Source organism: Benincasa hispida, chromosome 10, assembly GCF_027475165.1.
Source record: "Benincasa hispida cultivar pf3 chromosome 10, pf3_genome.v1.1, whole genome shotgun sequence".
NCBI lineage: Eukaryota > Viridiplantae > Streptophyta > Magnoliopsida > Cucurbitales > Cucurbitaceae > Benincasa > Benincasa hispida.
The window spans coordinates 49193718-49219881 of record NC_143487.1 but is presented as its reverse complement, the minus strand read 5'-3'; the positions used below and the strand labels follow the sequence as shown (position 1 = coordinate 49219881).

The following is a 26164-nucleotide window of genomic DNA, read 5'->3' as shown; positions in this document are numbered from 1 at the left end:
TGTGGAACAGTGGGGAGTGCCAAGTCAGCAAAGTTATCATCCACGTGGCAAAGAAATATTGGAAGATGGACAAGGGCCTCAAATTGGCAATCTTTAATCAAACACAAAGCAACTATAAATACAAAGAGAAGGCTTCTCATTTGTGGCCACGGAGGCAGCAACCAGATCAGAGAGCGTTGGTGAAGAAACAAAAAAGATAAGATTTTTCCACCTTACCTTCGTTTCTCAAGACTCTGTGTTGAACCCTTCTTCAATTCATCAATGGCATCTGCTTCTCTTCTCAAATCCTCCCCTGTTCTCGATAAGTTCGAGTGGGTTAAGGGCCAGTCCCTCCGCCAGCCCTCCGTCTCCGTTGTCCGCTGCCACCCCACCGCCGCCCCTTCCACTCTCACCGTCCGTGCTGGCTCTTACAATGACGAGTTGATCAAAACCGCCGTACGTATAATCCTATTGTAGACTCTATTTGATAACACTCCTTTAGTTTCTATGACTTGATATTCACTTTCAACCAATGTTTTTTTGAAGACTAAGTCGAGTTTTGAAAATTTAAAGGAACATAACTGGGTGCAGTCTAGTAGATTTATTTTTTTACTACCTAACCAAAGCACCTAATTATTATCGCTCAACTTAAAGAACAATTTTTAACTAAAACTAAAAACATAATAACTGAGTCTTACCCTTTCAACTTCCAAAATAAGTGTGGCCTCCATTCTACTTTAGACCCTACTTCATTATACTCTTTTAACTTATGAGTTTCTTTATCGTGTTATTCACTTTCTATCAATATTTTCAAAAAAAACCGTGTCAAGTTTTGAAAGCTAGAAAAACGCATTTGAAAACTATAATAAAAAAATGAGGAGTAAACAAAAAATGCATAACCATTACCAAATTGTTAACGGAGTCTTAGGACCCGTTTGGATTGACTTGAGAAAAAAATGTTTTTCAAAAAAATCATTTTTATTTAAACACCTTCGATAAAAATTGATTAAAATACACTTAAAAAGTTATTTTGAGTGGTTGTCAAACACTCTCATTTCTTCCAAAATGACTTATTTTTTGAATTAAATACTGAAAGTGTATTCCAAACACACTCTTAATATTTCAAATTGTGGTGTGTTGTTGTAGAAAACTGTGGCGTCTCCGGGACGTGGAATATTGGCTATGGATGAGTCTAATGCGACTTGTGGAAAGCGTTTAGCTTCAATTGGATTAGAAAATACAGAGGCTAACCGTCAGGCTTACAGAACTCTGCTGGTCACTGCACCAGATCTCGGCAAGTACATCTCCGGTGCTATACTCTTTGAAGAGACTCTCTACCAATCCACCGTTGATGGTGAGAAGATCGTCGACGTTTTGGTCAAGCAAGGCATTGTCCCTGGAATCAAAGTTGACAAGGTAAGGAACATTGAAATCCAAAAGGAATTGAAAGTTTAGAGATTTGTTTGCTGAAACAGAGACTTTGAATTCAACAAATAGGGGAAGATGAAAGCTTTTAGCTTTAGAAAAGAAAATTTATCAGCTATTTTTGTAGTGGACTAGCTTGTTTGCTTATTAAAACAGAGTACTCTGTTTTTTCAATGTGTATAAAAAAACAAACAGGGTTTGGTGCCACTTCCTGGTTCCAACAATGAATCATGGTGCCAAGGTCTCGACGGCCTTGCTTCTCGTGCAGCTGCTTACTACCAACAGGGTGCTCGTTTCGCCAAATGGTACCAATTGTCTTCTTCTTCATCAGCTTCTTTCATTTCAGAACTTCAAATCACTAACGATGACAATTTACAGGCGCACAGTCGTGAGCATCCCAAATGGCCCATCAGCCCTCGCCGTCAAAGAAGCCGCCTGGGGCCTTGCTCGCTATGCTGCAGTCTCACAGGTCTCAACAAATCAAACCCCTTATCTATTAAGGAAACCCCATTTGATTTGAGGTTTCTTGATTGTGATTTTAAATGGGGGCTTTGCAATTTGCAGGACAATGGGTTGGTTCCGATTGTGGAGCCAGAGATCTTGCTGGACGGTGAGCATGGAATTGACAGAACTTTTGAGGTAGCACAGAAAGTTTGGGCAGAGGTATTCTTCTACCTTGCAGAGAACAATGTTCTGTTTGAAGGAATCCTTTTGAAACCAAGTATGGTTACTCCTGGAGCTGAGAGCAAAGACAAAGCAAGCCCTGAGACAGTTGCAAAGTACACATTGTCTCTTCTCCAAAGAAGAATCCCTCCAGCTGTTCCTGGAATCATGGCAAGTCATTAAAACATAGCTTAAAGAATTTTCACAGAATGAAAATTTTTGGGGTCGATTACCTTGATGAATGATGAACTTAATCGGGTTTTTCCTTTTGTTGTTATTGTTGTGGAACAGTTTTTATCAGGTGGGCAATCTGAGGTAGAGGCTACATTGAACTTGAATTCCATGAACCAAGCACCAAACCCATGGCATGTGTCCTTCTCATATGCCAGAGCTCTGCAGAACACCTGCTTGAAAACATGGGGTGGCCGGCCGGAGAATGTGAAAGCTGCACAGGATGCTCTGATTCAACGAGCCAAATCGAACTCGCTCGCCCAGCTTGGAAAGTACACCGGTGAGGGCGAGTCCGATGAAGCCAAAGAGGGAATGTTTGTCAAGGGTTACACATACTAAGCTTTTCTATAGATCAAGAAGATGAAGAAGAAGATGATGATGGCTGAATTCGGAGACTAATTGCTCTGTTTGTTATGTTTATGATGATGATGCTTTATAGCAATTTAAAAAGAACAAAAAAAAAACTATTTTTGTGTATTCTTAGCAGCTTAATGAACATTTTGTTGATGATTTTAGTTTAGTTTGTGCTCTTCTCAATCCTATGTAAGATGCTTGAATTTGCATTAATCATGAGCATATATAATAAGGCTTTCTTTCGAGGAATAATTGTCTAGAGATTGAGAATTTCTTAATATCATGTTACAAATTATTCAAGACCTAATCCAAAAGTATTTCAGATCAAGAACAGTGAACCTTGTAATTCAAGAATAATCATGGAATGATACATGCATGAAGAAAACTAGAGTTGTACAAGATAAATAGAAATACATGGACCATAGAATTCGAGAAAACTCTATCTATTTGATGGGAATAAATTTTATGAAGAGTCATTAGTTTTGTAAAAGCCTTAATTGAAATTAAAAATGAGGCAAGGAGTGGAATAAATTTTATGAAGTGCTCTTTTTTTAGACGTAGGGTTCTGGAACTCCTTGGGCCAAACAAGGAGAATTATTAACTCCAATCCTCCAACTCCAATTCTTTGGGCCAAACATCCTAAAAGAAAGTTCGATAAGTTTTGTGATTCATGCATTAAGATAAGAACGTAACAAAAATATCCCTATCATTCCGCATCAACAGTTCAAAACGTTAAATTTCAAAGCTGTAATATATTATCTACAGTGAAAGAGACTACTGCATGATATGGAACCACGCACTTGCCTGAGAAATGGCCATTTCCTCGAGGTCAGAAAAAATTTGGCTCCTACTTGATTTGATCACTCTTGGCTCTGCTTTCTAAGCTACAATCTCAGCTTGCACCTTCAAATACTTTCTTGCCATTCAACTTCTTTCTTCAATTTGTATCCGTTGCTCGTATGCTTATCTGTAGCTCCACTGGAAGATGGGACCTCCTGACCTCTGCTCTAATACCATGATAAATCACTGATTGATCCAAAAGGTTGAGCATGAAGGCAAATTTAATATTTTATCACCTAATAAAAGATTCTGAATCATTGAGCTTAGTCCTCTTTAAGTCCCTCCGAGCAAATGAAATAAGCTGAAGTTGACCCGTTTCCAAGGCGAAAAAGGCTCAAATAGGAAAATATTTCAAACAAGAACATCAGTAGCCACAAATTTTGGTGTTACTTGAAAAGAGATATGTGAGAAATTTAAACAAGAACATCTGTAGCCACAAATTTGTAGGAAAGAGAAGCTCTGTTTATTATTTCACACATCTAGTTTGAAATAATAATCTTAAACTATACCAGCAATCCAACCATAGTTCTTAAAACAGAGAGAAAAAAGCTGTTTTGAAAGTAATCTCCAAGACAAGACTTCCCACCATATAAGTCAAATTAATTTATCTTTGAATTAGGGTGTGCTTGGTTTAACTTTTCAAGTGTTTAATTTTGAAAATGAGTCATTTTGGAAAAAAAAAAAAATGAAGTGTTTGATAACTATTCAGGTTCTTGTTCTGGTAAGCAGATGTGTAATTTTGAAAATGAGTCATTTTGTATTACTTTTCAGGTTCTTGTTTGAAGGATCTTGCAAGCATCACACACCATCAGGTTCTTGATTATACCCAAGAAGTACTTCTGTGTGCAGTTCCTGAAGTAGAAAACACGAGATCAACATGGAATTCATGACAGTCTTTGCAACATTAGATTTGATAATAATTGTAAAGTTTTAAAAGCTTAATTATGAAATAATCAGACATCTGCTTACCAGAAGACCAAAATAATCACAAAAAACTCTTCCAATTGGTACATTACATATCGAATAGAGGTTAAAAAATTTCTTCAAACAAAGTCTCGAACATTATAAAACACGTGGGGAGAAGTATTATCTTCCTAGTTCCTGGTTTTAAAACTTACCCAGATTAAAAATGCTTCACAAGAACAAAACAAAGATGGAAATGAAATGGATAGAGAGGCAGAGAGTCATCAAACAAGACTAGAAGAATGATTGGTCATAATCATAATAAAAAAACGGGGAGAAATTATAATTAGCAGCAGGGTCATATTCCTATCACATTTCAAACTCCTTATCCAAACAATAACATCAATTATCCACAATTCTAAACCAATAATAAACAGGACTTCTGCAGATAGTTTATATCTGAGCCAAACATTTCTTCACTTCAAATTAATACACCATCTACGTCCATGCTCTCAAACACAACGAAATAGACTATTCTGAGTGTTTCTAGGTGGTGTAGGCCAATCATGCTTCCAAGTAAACCTATGACGGAAAAGAACGGAGAGCAAATTGGAGAAGAAAAGGGATTGAAGGGTTAGTAAAGCATAACCTCCTGATCGCAGGAGCGGCAAAGGGCGGCCTCGGCGGCGGCGCAGAAGAGGGTTGCAGCGGCGCTCTCACAGACATTGCAAAGGGTTCGCATTAGCTGCCTGAATCGTCGACGTTGATACAACGACGGCGTAAAATCCTCCCTTCTCCGGTCATCTCTATTGACTTATGACTTGCTCTTGAGTGTTGACTCTCGAGTGAGGCAATGCTGACAATACAAAAACGTATAATTATTTAATAAAACTTTAACTGGACCTAATTAGACCATTTTTAATCATCTAAAACAATATTTAATTTTTAGAGGTATAATGTAAATATCTGTGTAAATGTAGAGCAAAATTTAAAAAAAATAATAATAAATAATTACAAAATAATATCAAATGTTATTTTATTTTTTCTAAATCTTTTTCTTGGAAATGAAAAGTTTTGATGGTAAACGAAGCAAAATTCACGTAAATGGAAATAATGTACAAATGTAATGGGAAAATGTTTGAATGAAATTAAAAGTAAATATATATTATTTTTATCAATTTTAGTTTCTTATAAATTAAAGCTTTGGATGATAAAACAAATAAAACTTATATCAATCCAATTATGAGGTGAAATGATGTGAAAATTAAATAGAAAATTTTAAATGAAATTAAAAATAAATATATGTTATTATGTTTTTCAATTTTGGTTTATTGAAAATGAAAGTTTCGGAGGGTAAAAAACAAAACTTACGTCAATTTAATTGTGAAGTGAAATAATGTGAAAATTTAATGGAAAAAAGTTTGAATGAAGTTAAAAATAATTATATGTTATATTTTTTGGATGGTAAAAGAAAAAACTTACATCAATCTAATTTTAAGGTGAAATTATATATTGATGTGTGAAACTATATAATTTATGTAATCAAGACAAGTCTATAAACTAAAGATGTCCACGGTCTTGGATCAACACCAGCATGCAGCGGAAGGGAACCGGATCCATAAGCATTATAATTCATTAATTTTGGATGAAAAGAAACATGTTAAAACAGAGTATAATGGGTTTCAAGAACATACCTTGACCGAACCATTGAAATAAGCTGCTAAATCCTCCAAATTTTTGTGTAGACCACCACAAGATCTTCCATACTATCCTCTTAGTGCTCTAGATTGAGCTGTGGGACTCAAAATAAGCTAGAATCAAAAGAATATGGAGAAAGCTCGTTGAACCAACCCATTAAAGAACACCTTTCATCCGAATTTTTCAACAATCTCTTCAATATATTGCAGACTATCATGCAAAGAGATGTGCTGGGATGCAGCTCATGTTTGGAGTAAACCAAAGGAGAAGGTGGGATCCATGTAAATTAGTTGAAGATGAACATGAAAAAACCCAATTTCAATTTTTGTGTAATTTTTCAATTTTCAAAATCTATTTTGATTTTAAAATAATATTTTATTTCTAAAATAAAAATTTATTAATTTTACAAATTAATTTCATAAATTAATTTTATAATAAAGTTAATAAATAAATATTTAAACAATTTAAATAATTCTAGTTAATTTAATATCCAATATTAAATTAATTTTTATACAAATTCATCTTCATATATTTAAATCATATTTAAATATATTTTCTCCAATTCCATTTGATTCTAATTTTAACGTTTCAAATTAACTAAGTACACTACTCTAGAGCTAATCCATGTCCGAGCTAGTAGGTGGACTTCATGGACCTACAGATCATGGGTTCCAACGATCCGAGATTAATCGTCTAAACTCATTAGACCGATGTAACCCTTATTTGTTAAATAATGGGTTACTCCACTAAGGTCCATAGTTGAACTCCCCTCACGGTAGATATATTATGTCTACTCGATATAACCATGATATATGGGTTCCAACGATCTACTCTAGAGCTAATCCATGTCCGAGCTAGTAGGTGGACTTCATGGACCTACAGATCATGGGTTCCAACGATCCGAGATTAATCGTCTAAACTCATTAGACCGATGTAACCCTTATTTGTTAAATAATGGGTTACTCCACTAAGGTCCATAGTTGAACTCCCCTCACGGTAGATATATTATGTCTACTCGATATAACCATGATTAATAAGTCAACCCTTCACAGGTTGTTCGTAATAACGACTGGGTCAAATCTCTGTTTTACCCCTAAAATTACCTCTTGTTCCTTAAGTCCCCACTGATCCCCTAATGAACAATTGTTTTGTGATCCAATCACAAAACTGAGTCCCTCTCATGCCAAATGAAAGGACGGGATCCCTCGTTCAAGCCCCATAATCAGCATTTAAGAGAGCAACCTCTCTACTATCCTTAAAGCTGGTAGGAGTGAATTCCCTCTTGCACTCTATGTCCTTAGCTATCTATCCGATCTTACCCCTGAAATGGCAGTCATATTGAGTCTGCGTTGTTGAGCCAACCCTCACCTATGCAAATCTAAGGGCAATCCCAAATAAAAAATAGTTCATAGTTAGCTCAGAATTAAGGTCAAATTACCTATGTCATCGCTTTGAAATAGTCAGTCTTAAATAGTAAACGTCGTTATAAAATAAGAGTGACTCATTTTATGGTCCGATCTTGTACAAACTCTTTTCCACAAAGACACCCTCACTCCTCATGTCCAACATTAACGAATTAGGATCACTTCGTTTGTAGCACTTTACAACTCTTTGTAACAACTACAAAGCATACCGTATCCAATAATGTTCCAGAATAAGGTACCCAACCTTATCTATGTACTATAGATCATTTTGACTATTTACTCAAACATGATCCACCTTTGTGTCTCTACATAAAGTTCAAGTACTCATTCAATAGTCAAGGAACTTTTAGGTTTATTGGATTTCTATTTAAGTCATAGATCTATTCAATAAAACCTTTGTTGAATTTTCAGAATAAGCTCCATTGTTTACATACCATGAGTTTTAGGACATAAAACCCAACAAACTCCCACTTGGATTAAAACTCCAGTGATAACTTATACATCTAATATATAAGACTAGGTTTCTGAGTTTTATAGAGAAGTACAATAAACTAGGGTATCTCATACCCATCTTTTACCATTCGGTATCTCTATACCCGATATTTCTCCCACTTGCCCTAGGTTATCTGGTATTCCTAGTCCTACCAGGTAATTCTCAAACATTTTAGCCGAGAGAATCATTGTAAACATTGTTAGGTATACAATAGGCTTTTGATAAAACTATAAGGGGATGGTATCTTAATCTCAATAATGGCCAAAAAGTACACTTTCCTCCCACTACATTAAGGTATTCTCAACATTTTGAGCAAGCTGCATCTGACCTGCCTCAACAACTCTTTGTTAACAATCAGATATAGAAATCTTTAAACTTTCTATACTTAGATCTGGCTATTTAGATATCTGAATATCTACAAATAGCATTTAACAATTTGATTCTCAACAGAGGTTGCTAAAACAAACATAATTTTTTAAAACAAACATTTCATTTAACACAAAAATATATAATTTCGTTCTTTACAAGATTTAACAGTTAAAAACAAGTAGCAACTTCTCCTACTGGATGAGCTGAGCAAACGATCCGAGGGTCAAGTTAGCCTGGTTACCTTTCTCTACTCTCTTTTCGGCAAGATTTTGAGAACAGTATCTCCTACAATGGCTTTCATCGTTGCAATGGAAACATTTTCCTTTGCAGCGTTATCTTTGCCTTTCTTTCCAGTAGGAATTTTCTTCTCTTTCCCTTTGCCCTTCTTTCCAATAGTACTCTTACTCTTTGAAGAGGAGGCAACATCAGGCTTGGAGGACATTCCTCCCTTCTTGGCAGTAGTAACATTTACTTCTGGCACCAGACCCTTTGTTCTCAACATTGTCTGGTAAGCCTGTAAAAAATTCAGTAGAGTAGTCAAATTTTATTCATAAATGCATTCAGAATTGCAGAAAACTCTTCGGAAGATATTCTAGAATAAAACCAACTTGACTTCTCTTGTTCATGATAACACCGTTTACTTTTGCCATATTAAAGTGGATCATCATGTCTAGAACATGTCCACAAACATTGGTCTTCACTTTGATGCGACTGTTGTAAACGTACTTAATGACATCCCTCGCAGAGATTCCATAATCTCTTTGGTAGTACTCATATCCTCATGCTTCTTTTGTCCACACATCAGATAAGCTAGCGAGGATATAAGCACAAGCTATATCATTAGCCTTGACCCATCTGTCATATACATCCCGAACATTTTGGTTTGTGTTAGAGCTAGGAATGAGAGGACAATCCTCAGTTAAGACAAACCGCAAATCGTTTATCACAAGTATCGTATTCAAATTTTGATTTCTAATTCACATAATTATCCCCAATAAAATCTATCTGACGCTAACACTTGTATTATTGAACTTGTCATTTTGAGAATTAATATCCAATCAAGTTTTAGCAATTTTTAATTTTTATGTAATTTTTCAATTTCCAAAATCTATTTTGATTTTAAAATCATATTGTATTTCTAAAATCAAAATTTATTAATTTACAAATTAATTTCATAAATTAATTTTCTAATAAAATTAATAAGTAAATATTTAAACAATTTAAATAATTCTAGTTAATTTAATATCCAATATTAAATTAATTTTTATACAAATTCATCTTCATATATTTAAATCATATTTAAATATATTTTCTCCAATTCCATTTGATTCTAATTTTAACGTTTCAAATTAACTAATCACACTACTCTAGAGATAATCCATGTCCGAGCTAGTAGGTGGATCTCATGGACCTACAGATCATGGGTTCCAACGATCCGAGATTAATCGGTTAAACTCATTAGACCGATGTAACCCTTATTTGTTAAATAATGGGTCACTCCACTAAGGTCCATAGTTGAACTCCCCTCACTGTAGATATATTATGTCCACTCGATACAACCATGATTAGTAAGTTAACCCTTCACAGGTTGTTCGTAATAACGGTTGGGTCAAATCTATGTTTTACCCCCGAAATTACCTCTTGTTCCTTAAGTCCCCACTGATCCCCTAATGAACAATTGTTTTGTAATCCAATCACAAAACTGAGTCCCTTTCATGCCAAATGAGAGGGTAGGATCCCTTATTCAAGCCTCATGATCAGCACTTAAGGGAACAACCTCTCTACTATCCCTAAAGCTGGTAGGAGTGAATTCCCTCTTGCACCCTATGTCACCAACTATCTATCCAATCTTACCCGTGAAATGCAGTCATATTGAGCCGACACTATTGAGTCAACCCTCACCTATGCAAATCTAAGGACAATCCCAGATAAATAGGAGTTCATAGTTAGCTCAGGACTAAGGTCAAGTTACCTAGGTCATCACTTTCAAATAGTCAGTCTTAAACTATAAACAATGTTATAAATTAAGAGTGACTCATTTCGTGGTCCGATCTTGTACAAACTCTTTTGCACAAGGACACTCCCACTTCTCATGTCCAACATGAACGAATTAGGATCACTTCGTTTGTAGCACTTTACAACTATTTGTAACAACTACAGAGCAGGCCGTATCCAATAGTGTTACCATAATAAGGTATCCAATCTTATCCATGTAGTATAGATCACTTTGACTATTTATTCGAACCTGATCCACCTTTATATCTCCACATAAAGTTCAAGTACTCATCCAATAGTCAAGGAACTGTTAGGTTTATTGGATTTTTATTCAAGCAATGGATCTATTCAATAACACCTTTATTGAATTTTCAAAATAAGTTTCATTGTTTACATACCACGAGTTTTAGGACAAAAAACCAACACACGGGGCGGGGATGCCATTCCCTATCCCCGTCCTCACTCCCCATTTCATTCCCCATCCCCGTGAAATTCTCCACGGGGATCGGGGCGGGGAATTTGTGGGGATCGGTTTCCCGCGGGTAATTTTTTTTCGTTACTTTTTTTTTTTGTAAAAAGCCAATTAATTTAAATCAATAATGTGAGCAAATTTTAATTAAATAATTAACTTTATCACTAAATTGTTTATTATGGTTTGTTTTATATGATTATTTGAATTTAAAGATAAATTACTCAAATTTTGGCTTAAAAAGGCTAATTAATTTTTTTAGTAGAAAGAAATAAATATAAATCAAATATTCACATATATAATCTAAATTTAAACATGTTCATTATGTTTCTCAATAAATAATCAAATTTGAAATTTAAATGTAATATTTATATAATAATAATAACATAACATTAGATAATTATACTAAATAAATATGTAAAAGCTAATCGGGGCGAGGCCGGGGACAGGGAATCCGTTTAGCTCACCGGGAATTTTTTTTCCCACTCCCTCCTCCATTCCCCGCCTAATTGGGGAATCCGCGCCCCGTTTAGGCGGGACCCCGCGGGGCCCCGTCCCCGTGGAGAAATTGGACATCTCTACTATAAACCTTAAAAAACTTCCATTGAGCCTAATTGCTAAAAAAAAAAAAAAAATCAAAATTTCCATCAAAATTTCGAGAATGGGGGAAAATCGAAATTTCCCTTATACCGTAATTTCGCGGTGGGTCGAGATTTTGATGAAATTTTAAACTATGGGTTGAATTAACCATTTAACCCTTAAATTTTAGTAATACTTTATTATAAATTATGACGATTTAGTCGTTATTGTGAAAAATATTATTATGATTTAATGAATTTTTTACCTATGTAGAATGTAAATTAATAAAATAAAAAATCAAATTTATTTATAAACTAACCGTAACTAAAATTGGCTGATAATTTTCATGGTAATGATTAAGTTGCAATAAATTTTAAAATATAGAGACTAATTGTAGCTTATTAAAAAGTTTAGAAATTATATTATTATAAATTTAAAAATACAAACACTAAATCGCTACAAGCTAAAATTTAGGGATTAAAATTTTATTTTCACACAAATTTATAGACTAAAAATGTTTCGAAACTTAACACATTTTTTAAAATACATATATTTTTTAATCTTTTGTTTTCTTTGTTACGAAGTGAGATTTTAGAATCCATCTCATTCTATAGATGTGTTGATACTCAACTCTGGCTCCCTATGAAAATAAAGCCTATTCTTTGGCTCCTTTTATGATTAATTAATGTAGTTTACATTTTCTTTTAATTCTTTTTACTCGCTACTTCGTACATTTAAAGAATAAAACCTAAAAAATATGTACAAAAAAGAGAAAAATAAGATTCAACGAGTAATGAAAACGAATATCGAAAGTGAATAACGAGAATGAGAATCAAAAGATAGATCATATTTCATTTGGTCTGGTCAAATGAACCACGGATAAAATTCCTCTACAAATACAATCTTCATTCTACTTAAATAGTTTTTTTTTTCTTTTTTTGGGGTCACCTATGAGTGATTGAATTTTTAAATTTGTATCTATTTAGATGTTGAATTTAATAGCATCTGATAGATCTGTGTGTTTTCAGTTTTATTTCTAATAAGTCATTAAATCTTAAAATGTTTAATAGATATAGGATCTTTCAATTTTGTGTTCGAGAAGTCCATGATATTCAAGTTTTTAAAAAACTAATTGATCTATTTGATAAAAAATGAAATTTATGTTTGATGAGACTTTAAAATTTCAATTTTGTGTCTAGTACGTCCATGAATTTTAACGAATTCTAATAGGTAAAGGATCTTATTAGATGTTTTTTAAAGTTCTTAAACGATATAAATACAAATATGAAATGTTTATATACTAAACTTGTGACTTTAAAAAAAGTTGTGTTTTGTTCAACCATCCTCATTTAACTAATCATTTAGTAGTTAATCAAAACATAGTTTAATTAATAAAGCACCTATTAGCATTGTTAAAGTAGACGACTTAATCCCTAGTTGAACTAAAAAATGAAGTTGAAAAAAAAATCAACTTATTAATTCCCCAAAACTTATTATTATTTTTTTTATTTCTTTGTTATTATTATTATTACTCTCTTTCTTTCTCTCTCTATATATAATTTTTTACGATTTATGAAGTTTGAAAATCAAACTTTTAACTTTTAAAGTCGACGGTGCAAACTTTATTTCAATTAAATTAGGCATATAATGACATAAGTTCAAGCTACATATCACATATATTCTACATTTTTTCCATTAAAAGAATAATCTACTGAACTTAACAAAACTCAACTAAATAATTGAAGAAATAAGAAGTTTAAGAAAAGAAATAAGTTAAAAAGAGAGAAATAGAACTCACTTCTCTCTCTTTTAAGAACTATGTTAAAGATGATATTATTAGGATTGGAAAAATTTTTCAGGGGAACCCGTCCCGATCGGGATAGAGAATCCCCGATTTGACTGGTGATAGGGTCAAACCGGGGATTTTCAGGGAGCGCGGCAGGGACGGGGACGGTTGATATATTTATATTCTTATAAATATGTATCTATAATATATAAAATAATTTATTTATATATATGTTTATAATGTATAGTGTGAGATTAAAACCCAATATTAAATATCCAATTTCTATCTTTAACTCCAAAAAGTCAAGCCCAAATATAAAAAACTAAAAAAAAAGCCCTAAATTGAATATGGTAGGGGATTCTCCACGGGAAACTAGTAGGGAAATCCCCATGGGAAACATCGATGTACAGATAGAGTGATGGTTAGTTTGTATTTTGGGGAATAAGGCAACCTCAAGTCAGAAAGTCTAAAGATAAAGTTCGTTATGGAATTTCAAGTAGACAGTCGATTTACCTTATTTGGAACTACAATGATGTATTTATAGGAGTAGTTGACCTAAGTTGTCCCGACAAGGTTTTAGAGTAACTTTGAGATAATTCTTCATCTCATTGAGCCGAAAGAACATGCCCCTTGTGTGTTGGCCAGGATCAGCTGAGGCTGGGGATAAGCACCTTCCCCTATAGTGATGCTTTGGGTTGGGGCACACACGAGACATCTCCTAATAGTTATGTTACTAAGTTCGACCTCGATCAAGATTGAGGTTGAGCACAGTGATTTGGGCTTTGACCCGAGTTAAATCTCCCTCATAGGCCCGAAATGAGCACATGATGTTATTTTCGACTCAAGTCTCATGATTTTCTTAGTTTTGTTGGTTCTATCATTATTTTATATCGATTATACCTTTGGTCCAAAATGACCCAACCTCATATATATTTATTTATTTATTAGGTAAGAGAGTTGGAAACCCTTCAACTGTGACGGCGTATAAACGGCTCGTTTTCTCTAACACTGCACTTCCTTTCCTTTTTAATCCACATAAAACGGTGCGTTTGGATCGTTAAACGGCGTTTATCTCCATTGTTGTTCCCAAACGAAACCGCAATAACAACACACTAAATACAAAGCCATCTACAGAAGAAGAAGAAGAAGAAGAAGAAGAAGAAGAGAGAGAGAGAGAGAAAGGGAGAGATGAGCTTTTCGTCGACGGCGGGATATCTGGCTCGGCGAGCCGCCCAGAAGGAAAGGGTTCGGATCCTTTACCGGCGAGCTCTCAAAGACACTCTCAATTGGGCCGTCCATCGCCATCTCTTTTACCGAGATGTATTCGTTTATTTTTTCCCCCATTTCCACTTCTCCGTTTTGACATTTCTTCGATCCTCAACTGATTTTGTTATTGTTTCTTTTAATCGTCTTTTGTTTCAGGCGTCGGACCTCCGGGAGAGATTCGAGGCTCACAAACACGTGGTTCGTTCTCTGTCTGTTCCTTTAATTTTGTTTCGATCAATTTTTTGTTCTTTTCTGTGTTTTCGTTGATTTGAAATTTTCTGCACTGCGACCTCTCTGTGAGTTAATTGACGTAGGGATGTGGATATAAACTGATGAAAGATTTTTTCTTTTGGGATTGATGTTTGAGCTGTATACTCTACTTTTACTCGCGGGGGTTTTTCTTAATTGCCTTTTTCGTGTAAATTGTCTTGCGTTACTTGATGAAATATTAAAATGTAGTTTGTATTGATAGTTTTGGATGAATGCTTATGTGGGGGATGGACATTGTTGATTGACCCTTGAATATCGTCTGCTTAATGCATTAGGAAAAGGTGGATTCCTCGAATAATTGTTATGATATCCTGGGAATCAAATACGATCATTTTTCAGATTCAAATCGTGTTAACTTGGAAGTTTTGTAGGAAATCCCATATTTAAGGATTATGTTGCCCCCAATTTATGTTTCAAATAAGCAAGCATTCTCTCATAGAAATTATTTTTCCTATGATGCTTGTCTTGTATATGTGCATAGCTCACTCCTGATTCATGCAGTTAAATAAAAAAAATCAAGTTTGAAGACTGATGTTGGACGGCAGTGAGAAATTTATGAGAATTAACTTGGAATGATACTTGAAACTTTTGAGGGGTCTTATTAAACTGAGTAGGACTTAGAGATCCAAATTGCTCTAGGAAATTGGGTTAAAACTAAAATCTGAGATCTTGGATTCAAGCTGTGAAAGGTCTACATGTATAGATCGACATGATCTTTGTCAGCAAGCCATGATTTCTATGCTATTGATCTATTGCTTATGGATCCTTTTTGGGCTGGATCTGCAGGAAGATCTCGACACAATAGACAGGCTGATAGCTGATGGGGAAGCTTCCTATAATAAGTGGCGACATCCTGATCCCTATATTGGTAAGCAGAATCATGAATGAATTTGATCACATGGCAGTTAATTAAATTAAGGTTGCAAAACCGAATGATGTTAATGATTATGTAATATGGTAATGATGAAATTGACTTCTCTTAAGATCTTGGTCTTCTACTTTAATCAGTCCTGTAGATATCAGATATGCTTTCTGTTTATTTGAAATGCCACTTAAGCGTTGATGTTCTCTTCCTCCCTTTTGAATAATAGAAATTGTATTGCAGAAACAATATAAACAAGATATTATGAGTTTAGTTAATATATATATATATATATATACCTATCGGTTTTCTCCATTTTAAGATTCTGTTTAGTAGGTTGAAATTATTTATTATAGTAAATAGCCCCAAATTATAAATTTTCCTTTCAAGGTTGTTTCTTGAGTATCTAAGAATCTAAGATGCTTGCACGAAATTTTAGATATTATTATTATTTTTTGGAAATAGAAACATTTTATTGATGAATGAAATAGGTGATTACAAGAAATCTCTCCAATGTGAGAGAAAGAAAGATAAACTATACAAATTTAAAGTAGACTCATAATTACACCAATTGAGAGCATGAATAAGCACAGATTCAGAAAAACTGTCAAAAGGAAAGAATATGTCTCTAAAGAGGCGACCATTGTGATCACCCCAAAGAGTTCAAAAGAAACTCCTCACAATAGCCAACCAAAGAATTCTTCTAGAACCACCAAAGAATTCTTCTAGAACCACCAAAGGGATGCCCCATGAATAGAGTAGCCAAGAGTTCATAAATAGAAATAGTGAGAACCAAAGACCATCTAAAATAATATTCCAAAAGACACCTCACAAAGGAGCAGTGAGCAAACAAATGAGTCTAAGATTCATAACTATGACACCACATAGAGCATCAAGAAGAAAAGAGATGCATAAAAGGCATACGGCGCTGCAATCTATCAACTGTATTTATGTAATTTTTTTTTTTAATCTTCTTTGGATAGAGGCCTTTCCAAATAGACAGAGATTCTTCCGATGAAGATCGACAAAACCAGTCAAATCGACCATAAGGGAATTGACAATATAGCAACCTGAAGAGTCTAAAGGCTAGGTCTTGACATCAGCAGTAGAATGGTGTCTTACTGATGTGAGATGGTGCGATAAGATAGCCCATCCCGAAATTTCCTGATCATTAAGATTACGACGAAGGTGACTGTCCTAAGAATCAGTATCAACAATCCAAACATTCGTCACCATATCATTAGGATGAAGGGCAAGAAAGAATAGATGCGGGAAAGTTGTAGATAATATACCACAACTAAGCCCAAGATCCATCCGAAAAGAGGTAGTAGCACCATGACCAATATGTCGATGAACATGACTAGCAATCGACTTAATGTTCTGACAAATATATTTCCAGGGGGGAAGATTAGAACCATGGTATCTGGAAGATGGCCAACCCCTAGCAAGGAAATGATGTTTAGCAACAATAACTTTCCGCCATAACGCGTCAGGCTCAGTAAGAAAACGCTAGATCCATTTATCCAGAAGCACAAAATTCCGATGATTGAAATTACCAATATCAAGGCCACCCATCAATTTGGGACGTTGTGTAGTCTCCCAGTTCACATTATGCATACCACCCTCTTCACGAGCACCTTCCCAAAAGAAATCACGAACTAGTTTATCCAGCAAAGAAATGATAGAGCTGGGAGCTCAAAACAAAGATAAGTAGTATGTAGCAAATTAGACAAAGTAGCCTCAATAAGCGTAGGTCTGCCACCTTTTGAGATATACGCATATTTCCAGTTATGAAGCTTGTGCTTAATTTGCTCAAAAACATGGAGCCAAAAAGCCATAGATTTAGAATTACCAACAAGAGACAAACCCAGATAAGAAGATGGCCACGATCCCCTCTTATAACCAAAAGTATTCAGCATCTACTGAAAATCTGAATCAACGATATGAATACCAAGAAGCTCACTTTTAGCAAGATTATTTATATATTTATTTATTTTTGTTGGGAGGGTTTTTCTCTATCCCCGAGCAGTAGGTTGTTCCTTCTTTTGTTTTAATACAATATCGTTTCTTATCAAAAAAATATTTATTTATTTTTAAATGAGAAACAAGGGATGGATTGTAAACACAAAATGGAGAACAACTGTAGGATGGGGGGAAGAAGAGATCTACGCCTGAAAAGAAGCAACCTACAATATCGAAGCCTTCCAATCATTTCTAATCATGTGTAAGCTATAGTTACCAAAGAAGTTCATTTGGTTTGAACACCACCAAATAGTATGCCACTATGCTGTACATAAAAAAGAATCCACTGAAGACAACCTATTTTGAAAGATCCTCCCATTTCTCTCCTTCCATATCATGATTCATCCACAAAATAGCCCTCAGAGCACCATTCCATAAAATTTTGGCCTTCCCTAAGGGCATTCCTCCTAGGCTCTTCATCAGTCGCTCATCAATCTTCTCAGGGAGACATGCAGCTAAAACTTGATAGAGGGAAAACTATGTTGAACAGGAGAGCGGGCAGTGGGACAGCATGTGATACAAAAAGATTCTTCCTCCTTCAAGCACAAACATAAAATAGATGGAGACTTTCTCTGCAACTTATCCAAAGTATTAAGGCTTTTATGCATGACCAACCAAATAAAGACCTTAACTTTCTTAGGCACCTTTCTTTTTCAGCTGTAGTCCACCATGGCCGTTTTAACTTTAGCATTCAACTTAGTCAGGAAAGTTGGTGGTGAAAGATTATTGTTCTGTGTTTAATAAGATGCTTGGGAATAAAATTCCTTGTGATTATTTTGCAACAACTTCTCCATTAGAGTGAAATAAAATTTGCACCTGTTCTCCAGCAATGGCATTGCTATCAGTTTATTGTTGTTTATTTTGTATATCAACAATGTTACTTTGATATTTTTTAGATTCCCTTATCATGAATTATTAAGTTTATGTACTTATTTAATATGAATATTGTTTACTAAAACTTTATATTTTTTCTAAAAGAAGAAACAACTTCTAGAATTAGTTGTGAAATTATTTGTTTTTGTATTTTGTGAGGACCTTTAGATTAGAAGGGGTAAAGATTGTTGTGCTTATTGTCAAACAATACAACTGGGCGAGAGAGATTAATGGGATTATGATCTCAAAAGTCTAAGGAAGTGAGAAATAATGAAATGGGCTATAGATGCCATGCAATCATGGGAACCTTGGTGTCCTAGATGCTTAGTGTCCTGAATTTCATAAATTAGACCCAGGCATATTGATACCTATCCCCTTAACATCCATGATTACTCAAAGGAACTAGCACCGTATAGGGTTATGAGGATATTTGCTCACAAGATCTATAGTCCTACATGTAGGGGTGAGCATCGGTTGGTCGGAGTCGGTTCTCCGACCGAACCGCCACCAAACCGACTATGGTCGGTTTGGTAAATTTTCAAACCGATCTTGATCGTCGAGAAGTAAAAGTCGGTCGGTTGGTTTTACCTCTTGGGGTTAGATGAACCTTGTCCTCAAGGTTGTAGGTTGGGAATTGTTGTTGAAAGTTGTTAAGAACCATCCAAGTAGCTTCATGATTTGGTAGATCCTTCCAACTCACCAATAATTCTGCTTCCCCCGATTGAGTATCCTTTTGATACCCCAAGATACGGATACCATCTGGTTTAACCACCCATTCATAGTTATCAGACAAAATTGGGAGTCCCATTTGGAACGTCGATTGGGGTCCCACTACTTTCTTAAGTTGGGAGACATGGAATACTGGGTGTATGGTGGCTGTCGAGGGTAGTTCTAACTTGTAAGCAACATCATCCATTCGTTCTTCCACACGATATGGCCCAAAGTATTTGGAAGTCAGCTTCTCATTTCTCCTCTTGGCCAAGGTCAGTTGGCAATATGGTCGGATCTTTAGTACACCAAATCTCCCACCTCAAAATTGACTTCCATCGTCGTCAATCAACAAATTTCTTCATTTTGTTTTAGGCAATTGCCAAGGGAGCCTTGAGGGAGTCTAAAGCAACATCCCATTCTACCAACTGTTGATCCAGAGTCGCATTCACTATTTTCTGATTGCCATAAGAGATCAATGTGGGTGGGGGTCTGCCATACAATTCTTGGTATGGGGTCATGCCAATGGGGTTATGAAATGTAGTGTTAAACCAGTATTCAGCCCAATAGAGCCAGGCAGACCATTGTTTTGGTCGTTTATTACAAAAACAACGTAGATACCACACACTTTTCAACTATTTTCAATTGTCCATCCGTTTGAGGATGGTAAGTAGTGCTTCTTCGAAGTGTAGTCCCCTGGGATCGAAACAATTCGGTCAAAAAATGGTTGAGGAAGATTTTGTTGCGATTAGATACAATAGACTAGGGAAACCCATTAAGTCTGACCACCTCTCGAATGAATAAATCAGCCATGGTCTTGGCCCTGAATGGATGCTTTAGCGCTAGGAAACGGCCATATTCACTAAGGCGATCGACAACCATAAAGATTGTGTCCACTTGACTTGATTGGGGTAACCCTTCGACAAAATTCATTGTAATGTTCCCACACACATTTTGGAATACGCAGGGGTTGCAGTAGACCTACTGGGCTCCAAGACATCCACCTTATTCTTCTGGAAAACCGCACATTGTTCTACATACTTCTTCGTGTATCACTTCTCATGCCCTCCCAATATAACTCCCCCGTCAATCGTTTGTATACCACCATATCCAAAGTGACCCCTCATCACAAAATCATGATATAAATGCAATATGGAAGGGATTAATTTCAATGATCTCGATAATACTAACCTCCCTTTGTACCCTAAGGTATCGTGGTGCACGGAGAATTTGGAGACCAGATCCGAGTCTTCATGAAGTTGATTCCACATCATCGATAACTTCAAGTCTTTTTGTATCTCTGCTTTCACTACTTCATATCCACCAAACAGGGCACATTCACGGTAGCTAAATGAGGTACATCAGGTAACTTGGATGGTGCATCGACAACCTTGTTTTATGGTCCCGGTCTATACTGAATTTCAAAGTCATATCCCAACAGTTTGGAGACCCATTTATGATATTATGGTGGAATTTTTTGTTAAGAATTTCAGGGCGCTTTGATCCAATCGAACAATGAATCTTTGTCCCAACATGTATGGCAGCCAATGTTGGACTGTTGATACTACAACCATAAGTTCTTGCTTGTATAAAGACTTTAAACGTGCTTGAGGAGACAATACGCAATAGGTCTTTGGTTCTGGGACAACATTGTTCCCGATCCGATTTCTGAAGCATATGACTCAATGATAAATGTTTGAGTGAAATTCGGCAATGCCAACACTGGCAATGTGACCATCGCATTCTTCTGCGTTCAAAAGCCTCGTTCTGTTCGTAATCCTGATGATATCTGCCTGTTCAAAGTAATTGGGTCAGTGGTCCTGCCAAGCTTCCATAATTTGCCACGAATCGTCTGTAATACCCGTTTAAGCCTAGAAATCCTTTAAACTCTCGAAGATTCGTTGGAGCTAGATACTCAATCATCGCTCGTAACTTTTGCAGTTCAGCTCCTACTCCCTCAACTGAGACCATGTGCCCCAAATATTCCACACATTCTTGTGCAAATTGACACTTACTCCCATTCAAATACATAGCATTTTCTTGAAGGATTTTTAATACTAAATCCAAGTGTCGAACATGTTCTAGAAACTCAACCAGGATAAATCAAAATGTTATCAAAGAAGACGAAAATGAACTTACGTAAATATAGCCAAAAAAATTTGGTTCACAAGTGCTTGGAATGTGGAGGGGGCGCTCATTAACCCAAACGACATCACCAAGAATTCATAGTGGCCTTCATGTGTCCTGAAAACTGTTTTCCTACATCCTTCTCGTGCATTCGAATTTGGTGATAATCATATTTCAAATCTATTTTGGAGTATACGACCTTACTTGAATAGAATCTTTTGTCCTTGAGTTCGAAAGTCTATCTTGGAGTTGATTTGCGACCCATGAAGTTCATCGTGAAGCTCATCCACCCTTGGGATGGGAAGCAGTTAGGTACTTAAGCACCTTGGAGAACTACACCCCAAAAGCCAGCTAATAGAGGTGGGAGAGCCAAGCCAAGTACTACATTGGTCATCCCATTCTAACCAATATGGGATAAAGGTAGCCCATACTACCTTGGTTCCTAATAGTATCCCATCTTCGGAAAGTCGACGTCCCAATGACTAAACCTACGGTGGTTCATGTGGAAACTCCTAGTTTGAACCCTCTGCAGGTGCTTTTCTCCGAAACGTTGATAACTGGCTATGATACTAGTATGTAAGGCATCTCCTACTAGTACTCTATTATAGCCCTCATACTAGTATGTAAGGCATCTCCTACTAGTACTCTATTATAGCCCTCAGGCAGTCAGGCTAACACTCCAGCCGATGGGAGAGAGCTGGTTCTCTCCCTCCTCATGACTACTTCTCAATTACAAAAAGCATAATCCAATCAACGTCTATTGTTAGGTATTTAATTACTTTGGAGAACCACACCCCAAAAGTCAGCTATTGAGATAGGAGAACCAAGCCACTTAAGTACACATTGGTCATCTCATTCTAATCAATGTGGGACAAAGGTAGCCCATACTACCTTGCTTCCTAACAATATCATCCTTTGCAAAAAACTTCTGTAAAATATAGTTATCTTTTCTATGAAATATGATCGATGAGTTTGGAACAAGAAATTCTCAATTCTGGAGTATATTAGTTGACTATTAGTTAAGTTGCAGGCATGCGAATGAAAAAACAATCTTCCCCCCCACCCTCTAGATGGTTGCCGGCACTTACCTAAAACTTTGAAGTATCATTTCATTGTTTGTTTTTTCTGTTCTGCTTAAAACAAGGCTATTTTATGCAGTAATTAATCCTAATTTTTTTTCCCCCTTTACTCTGTAGTTCCTTGGGCTCCCGGTGGTTCTAAGTTTACGCGAAACCCAACTCCACCTGAAGGGGTAAGTTTCCTTTAGAAGATTGTTCACATTTTTTTCCATAAATTTTTTAAATGTTCATTCCTTCTCCTCTTCACTTACTTTATTTTGATTTTGATTTTTTTCTTATTATTTTATTTGCATATATCTTTATGCATTACGGAACTATATAGCGTCATCGACAACCTTTCCTGAACATTACTTGAATGGGATCTGTTCTATAGATGGTACAATTGTATCCCTACAAAGAACTAATATAGTATCGCTATCATCATTAACCATCTCATCCTCGGTGCATTTTAAGAGAGGTTATAATGTAGAAAGTACATAATAATTGTGATGATCTGTGGTTTGTTTATTGCTCAAATGAAACGTCTACTAAAATCACAGTTTTGAAATATGTATATTTGTTTTCACGTGGCATTTTCACCCCCAAAGATAAGCACAAGTGTAAGCTAAACTTCCTTTCCCCAGCGATTGGAGCATAGGAACTCAGCTTCATACTCGTTCCCTCCTTCTTTGGCTGTTTTAAGTTCTCTACTCTTTGTCCCTTTGATGAATTCTGTGCAATTGTTAGAGTTTAATCTCATCCGTCAATATGACACCAACATCTATGTGCAATGATACAGATCGAGATCATATATGGCTATGGGCGGGAAGATCACTGAAATCTTCATTATCATGGTAATTAATAAAGGTAAGCTTACATTTGGCTGCCGATGGTAACAAATCTGTATGCAACTCAAATTGGATTGCAACTTGATAGGATTTAATATAATTCTTGTATTATTTTATTTTATTTCTTGATTGTTCACTCCCTTGCAGAGTTTGAATCTTTAGAGCTTTTTTTTTTTTTTTTTTTTTTAAAAAAAAAAAAAATTATCCAGTGACAAGTTCTATTTCTGAATAATAAAAAAAGAATTGTGTTTTGTACGCGATGCTGGCCACGCAATAAGAGATTATGGTCCTTTACCGAGTGAAATTTGAGAAAAGAGAGAAGTTTCTCTCAACAAACCCATTTTGTCTGATATTGTCGACAACAATTTTCAAATAATTACTCTAATGTTGTGAAGTGTTCAAACTGTTTCTAGAGCAATCATTTACATAATATATACTACAATTAACAATGGTTTTCGATATACAATGACTCAAGTTTTGGATACTTTTTGCTTGGAGGTCTAATGTGAAACACAATGTTTTGATTCAACTATTGCAGGTCGAAATGGTTCGTGGCCTCGTCAGAGCTGATGATGAAAAAAAAGGAGCTCTTTGATGTGTGAACTTGAATGAACACAGATTATAGTCATTCCTTGTTGATTTGCTTTCTAGTTTTTGCCCAGATGTGCAAATTTGACATAGAAAAAATCACCGTTAGAACGGGGTGTGATGCTACAACTTTTGGTTAATTTAAGTGTTCATCCTTTGCATGTACCTATCTTTCTGTGAATGCGGCTAATTTTTATTTTTACTTTTGGTGGGAACTTTGGCTAAGGAAGTCTCCAGGATGAGCAGTTTGCCTGATTGCTTGTAATTGCATCAGATGTTGAAACTGTGAGGATGAATAACATGAATTTTTAAATAATAGGAAATACTTTTAGCATTTCAAAAGCCATTTTCCTTTTTTTTCCCCTCTATTAATTAATTAATCTTTCTTCTTCTTCTTCTTATTATTATTGTGAATCGTTTCACAGTTTAGGGTGTTCTTGAAAAAAATAATATTCATAGACCATCTAAAATGGCTGTTTGTGCATTCCAGAAAGGGGAAAGAAAAGAGTATCTAAACGGATTTATGTTTTAAGATTTTTTTTTGTGGGCTGTATAAATATTGTAGTTTGTGATACATCCAAGAATTAAAATATTGATATGGTATCACGTATGGATATCAAGACTTCAATTTTATAGATATATTAAAATATCAATATCTACATATATTTTTAGAAGTGGAAAAAAAAATAGAAATTTTGTTTGGATTAATAATTAAATTATTTTTACTCTCAAATTAAGTTATGAATATTATTATTAGTGTTTGTATTTATATTGAATTAAATAGATACATGTTTTTTTTTTAAATGTTTTATGAGCATTTATAGAAGACATAAAAAATATCCGTGGATATTTAGCATCGACGTCGGACCCTTTAGTTTATGAATATGTCAACATATTGATGGATATTTTTATCTTTGAATGTATCTAAGTATTTGTCGTAAGAAAAATTCTAGGAAGTGCTTCTAGAAGGATTGAAATACATATTTTCAAAGTTTATTGTGTATCGTAGTCAAAATCACATTTAAAAATAACTTTAACAAGCAAATAGTTAAAATTGTAGTCAATATTCATTCAAAAAACAAGCAAATAGTTAAAATTGATTTTATCATGTTCACAGTAACCCAATTCTATCATATTTACAACCATCCATAAATATGTCTTTAATTTATCAAAATTAATTTTCATTAAATGATGTTGAATGACTAAAAGTACATGCAAAAGTTATTTTTAAGAATTATAAAATCATTCTAAGGGATTGTGTAAGTGCTGAATTGAGATATGATGTCTGAAATTTATATGACTGTATTTGAAGTGGTGTTATTTTTAGGGTTGACAACAAGGCGGAGTAGAACTCTCCCATCCCCATCCCAACGGGGGGAAATTAATCCTCATCCCTGCGAATTGAAACGGGGATGGGGACGATTCTCTGTTTCATTTAATTTTTCCCGAAAAAATGACAGGAAACTTTGGGTTAGAAGTGCTGGAGAGTCAGTTTGACCCATCCCAAAAAATTATAAAAAAAAAACTTCACTTAATTTTTTAAAAAAATAATATTTAACTTGTACTTCTAACCTCACAAATTTGTTGCATATAAAACAAAATTTTCTTTATTAGGAAAAAAACAATAAGTTAATCTCACCACTTTAGAGTTTGAATTAAAAAAAAAAGAAAAAAAAGAAAAAAGAATTAAACAAATATTACACTAAGCAAAATTGAAAAAAAAAAAGCAAAAATAATAAAAATAATAAAAAAAAGTAAATGCAACTTTTTCCAGATTTCTTAAACTTCATATAAATAAAATATATTTAATATATATTTATATATTTTAAAAATATAAATGGGTGGGGTTGGGTTGGGATGGGGCGGGGACACCCCTCATCCCCCTCGCCTCCGACCCAGAACCTTATTTTAATTCCCTCTTTGACCCCTATCCTCGGTCAAACCGAGATCGGGGCAAGGACTTGCGGGGCCCAACCTTAATTGTTTTATACGAGTTTATATGTCTATATCTAGAATACAAAGTTAGGGTAATATGTTAGAGTATCTGGTGCAGATTTTTAAACTCTTCATAATATACTTTTACGATTTACGATTATTATTTTTGTTTTGAAATTTTTTTATTCAATAATTTATCACTCTTCGTGTTTTTTTTTTATTTCTTTTTTTTTTTTTTTTGTAATAAACAACAATTAACCGACTAGAATATGATTAAATAAAATTGAAAACAAAAAAGAAATCAAAACTTTTGATTCCTAATTTTCTCCATAAATTTTATCATTATCATCTTCTCATTGTAGCTTTGTATCTTTCCTCTATCATGAAATTTTTTTGAAT

General features: G+C 34.9%; 2 protein-coding genes and 1 long non-coding RNA gene across 3 annotated transcripts; 2 read left to right on the top strand and 1 right to left on the bottom strand.

Annotated features, from left to right (window-relative positions):
- The first annotated feature begins 148 nt into the window (after positions 1-148).
- Positions 149-2818, top strand: LOC120088277 (fructose-bisphosphate aldolase 1, chloroplastic). The gene is made up of 6 exons (XM_039045463.2): positions 149-435; positions 1126-1395; positions 1600-1709; positions 1783-1873; positions 1969-2238; positions 2359-2818. Exons 1-6 carry the CDS (start codon positions 262-264, stop codon positions 2635-2637), a joined length of 1194 nt encoding a protein of 397 aa, XP_038901391.1. The 5' UTR covers positions 149-261; the 3' UTR covers positions 2638-2818.
- On the bottom strand, positions 2371-5271 carry LOC120088278 (uncharacterized). Its single transcript, XR_016524103.1, has 4 exons — positions 5045-5271; positions 4257-4344; positions 3729-3825; positions 2371-3654 (listed from the first exon to the last, which is right to left on the bottom strand). It is a non-coding gene; the product is annotated as an uncharacterized LOC120088278 (long non-coding RNA).
- A 9069-nt stretch (positions 5272-14340) lies between these two features.
- Positions 14341-24172, top strand: CIB22 (LYR family of Fe/S cluster biogenesis protein). The gene is made up of 6 exons (XM_039046835.2): positions 14341-14528; positions 14631-14672; positions 15531-15612; positions 22533-22588; positions 23194-23261; positions 23781-24172. Exons 1-5 carry the CDS (start codon positions 14397-14399, stop codon positions 23230-23232), a joined length of 351 nt encoding a protein of 116 aa, XP_038902763.1. The 5' UTR covers positions 14341-14396; the 3' UTR covers positions 23233-23261; positions 23781-24172.
- The last annotated feature ends 1992 nt before the right edge of the window (positions 24173-26164 follow it).

Excerpts from the sequence above, each read along its gene's own strand:
- LOC120088277 (XM_039045463.2), top strand. The coding sequence starts at position 262 with ATGGCATCTGCTTCTCTTCTCAAATCCTCCCCTGTTCTCGATAAGTTC. Across the intron at positions 1,710-1,782 it reads GGTGCTCGTTTCGCCAAATG|GCGCACAGTCGTGAGCATCC; the intron begins GTACCAATTGTC and ends GACAATTTACAG. Across the intron at positions 2,239-2,358 it reads CAGCTGTTCCTGGAATCATG|TTTTTATCAGGTGGGCAATC; the intron begins GCAAGTCATTAA and ends GTTGTGGAACAG.
- CIB22 (XM_039046835.2), top strand. The coding sequence starts at position 14,397 with ATGAGCTTTTCGTCGACGGCGGGATATCTGGCTCGGCGAGCCGCCCAG. Across the intron at positions 14,529-14,630 it reads GCCATCTCTTTTACCGAGAT|GCGTCGGACCTCCGGGAGAG; the intron begins GTATTCGTTTAT and ends CTTTTGTTTCAG. Across the intron at positions 15,613-22,532 it reads ACATCCTGATCCCTATATTG|TTCCTTGGGCTCCCGGTGGT; the intron begins GTAAGCAGAATC and ends TTTACTCTGTAG.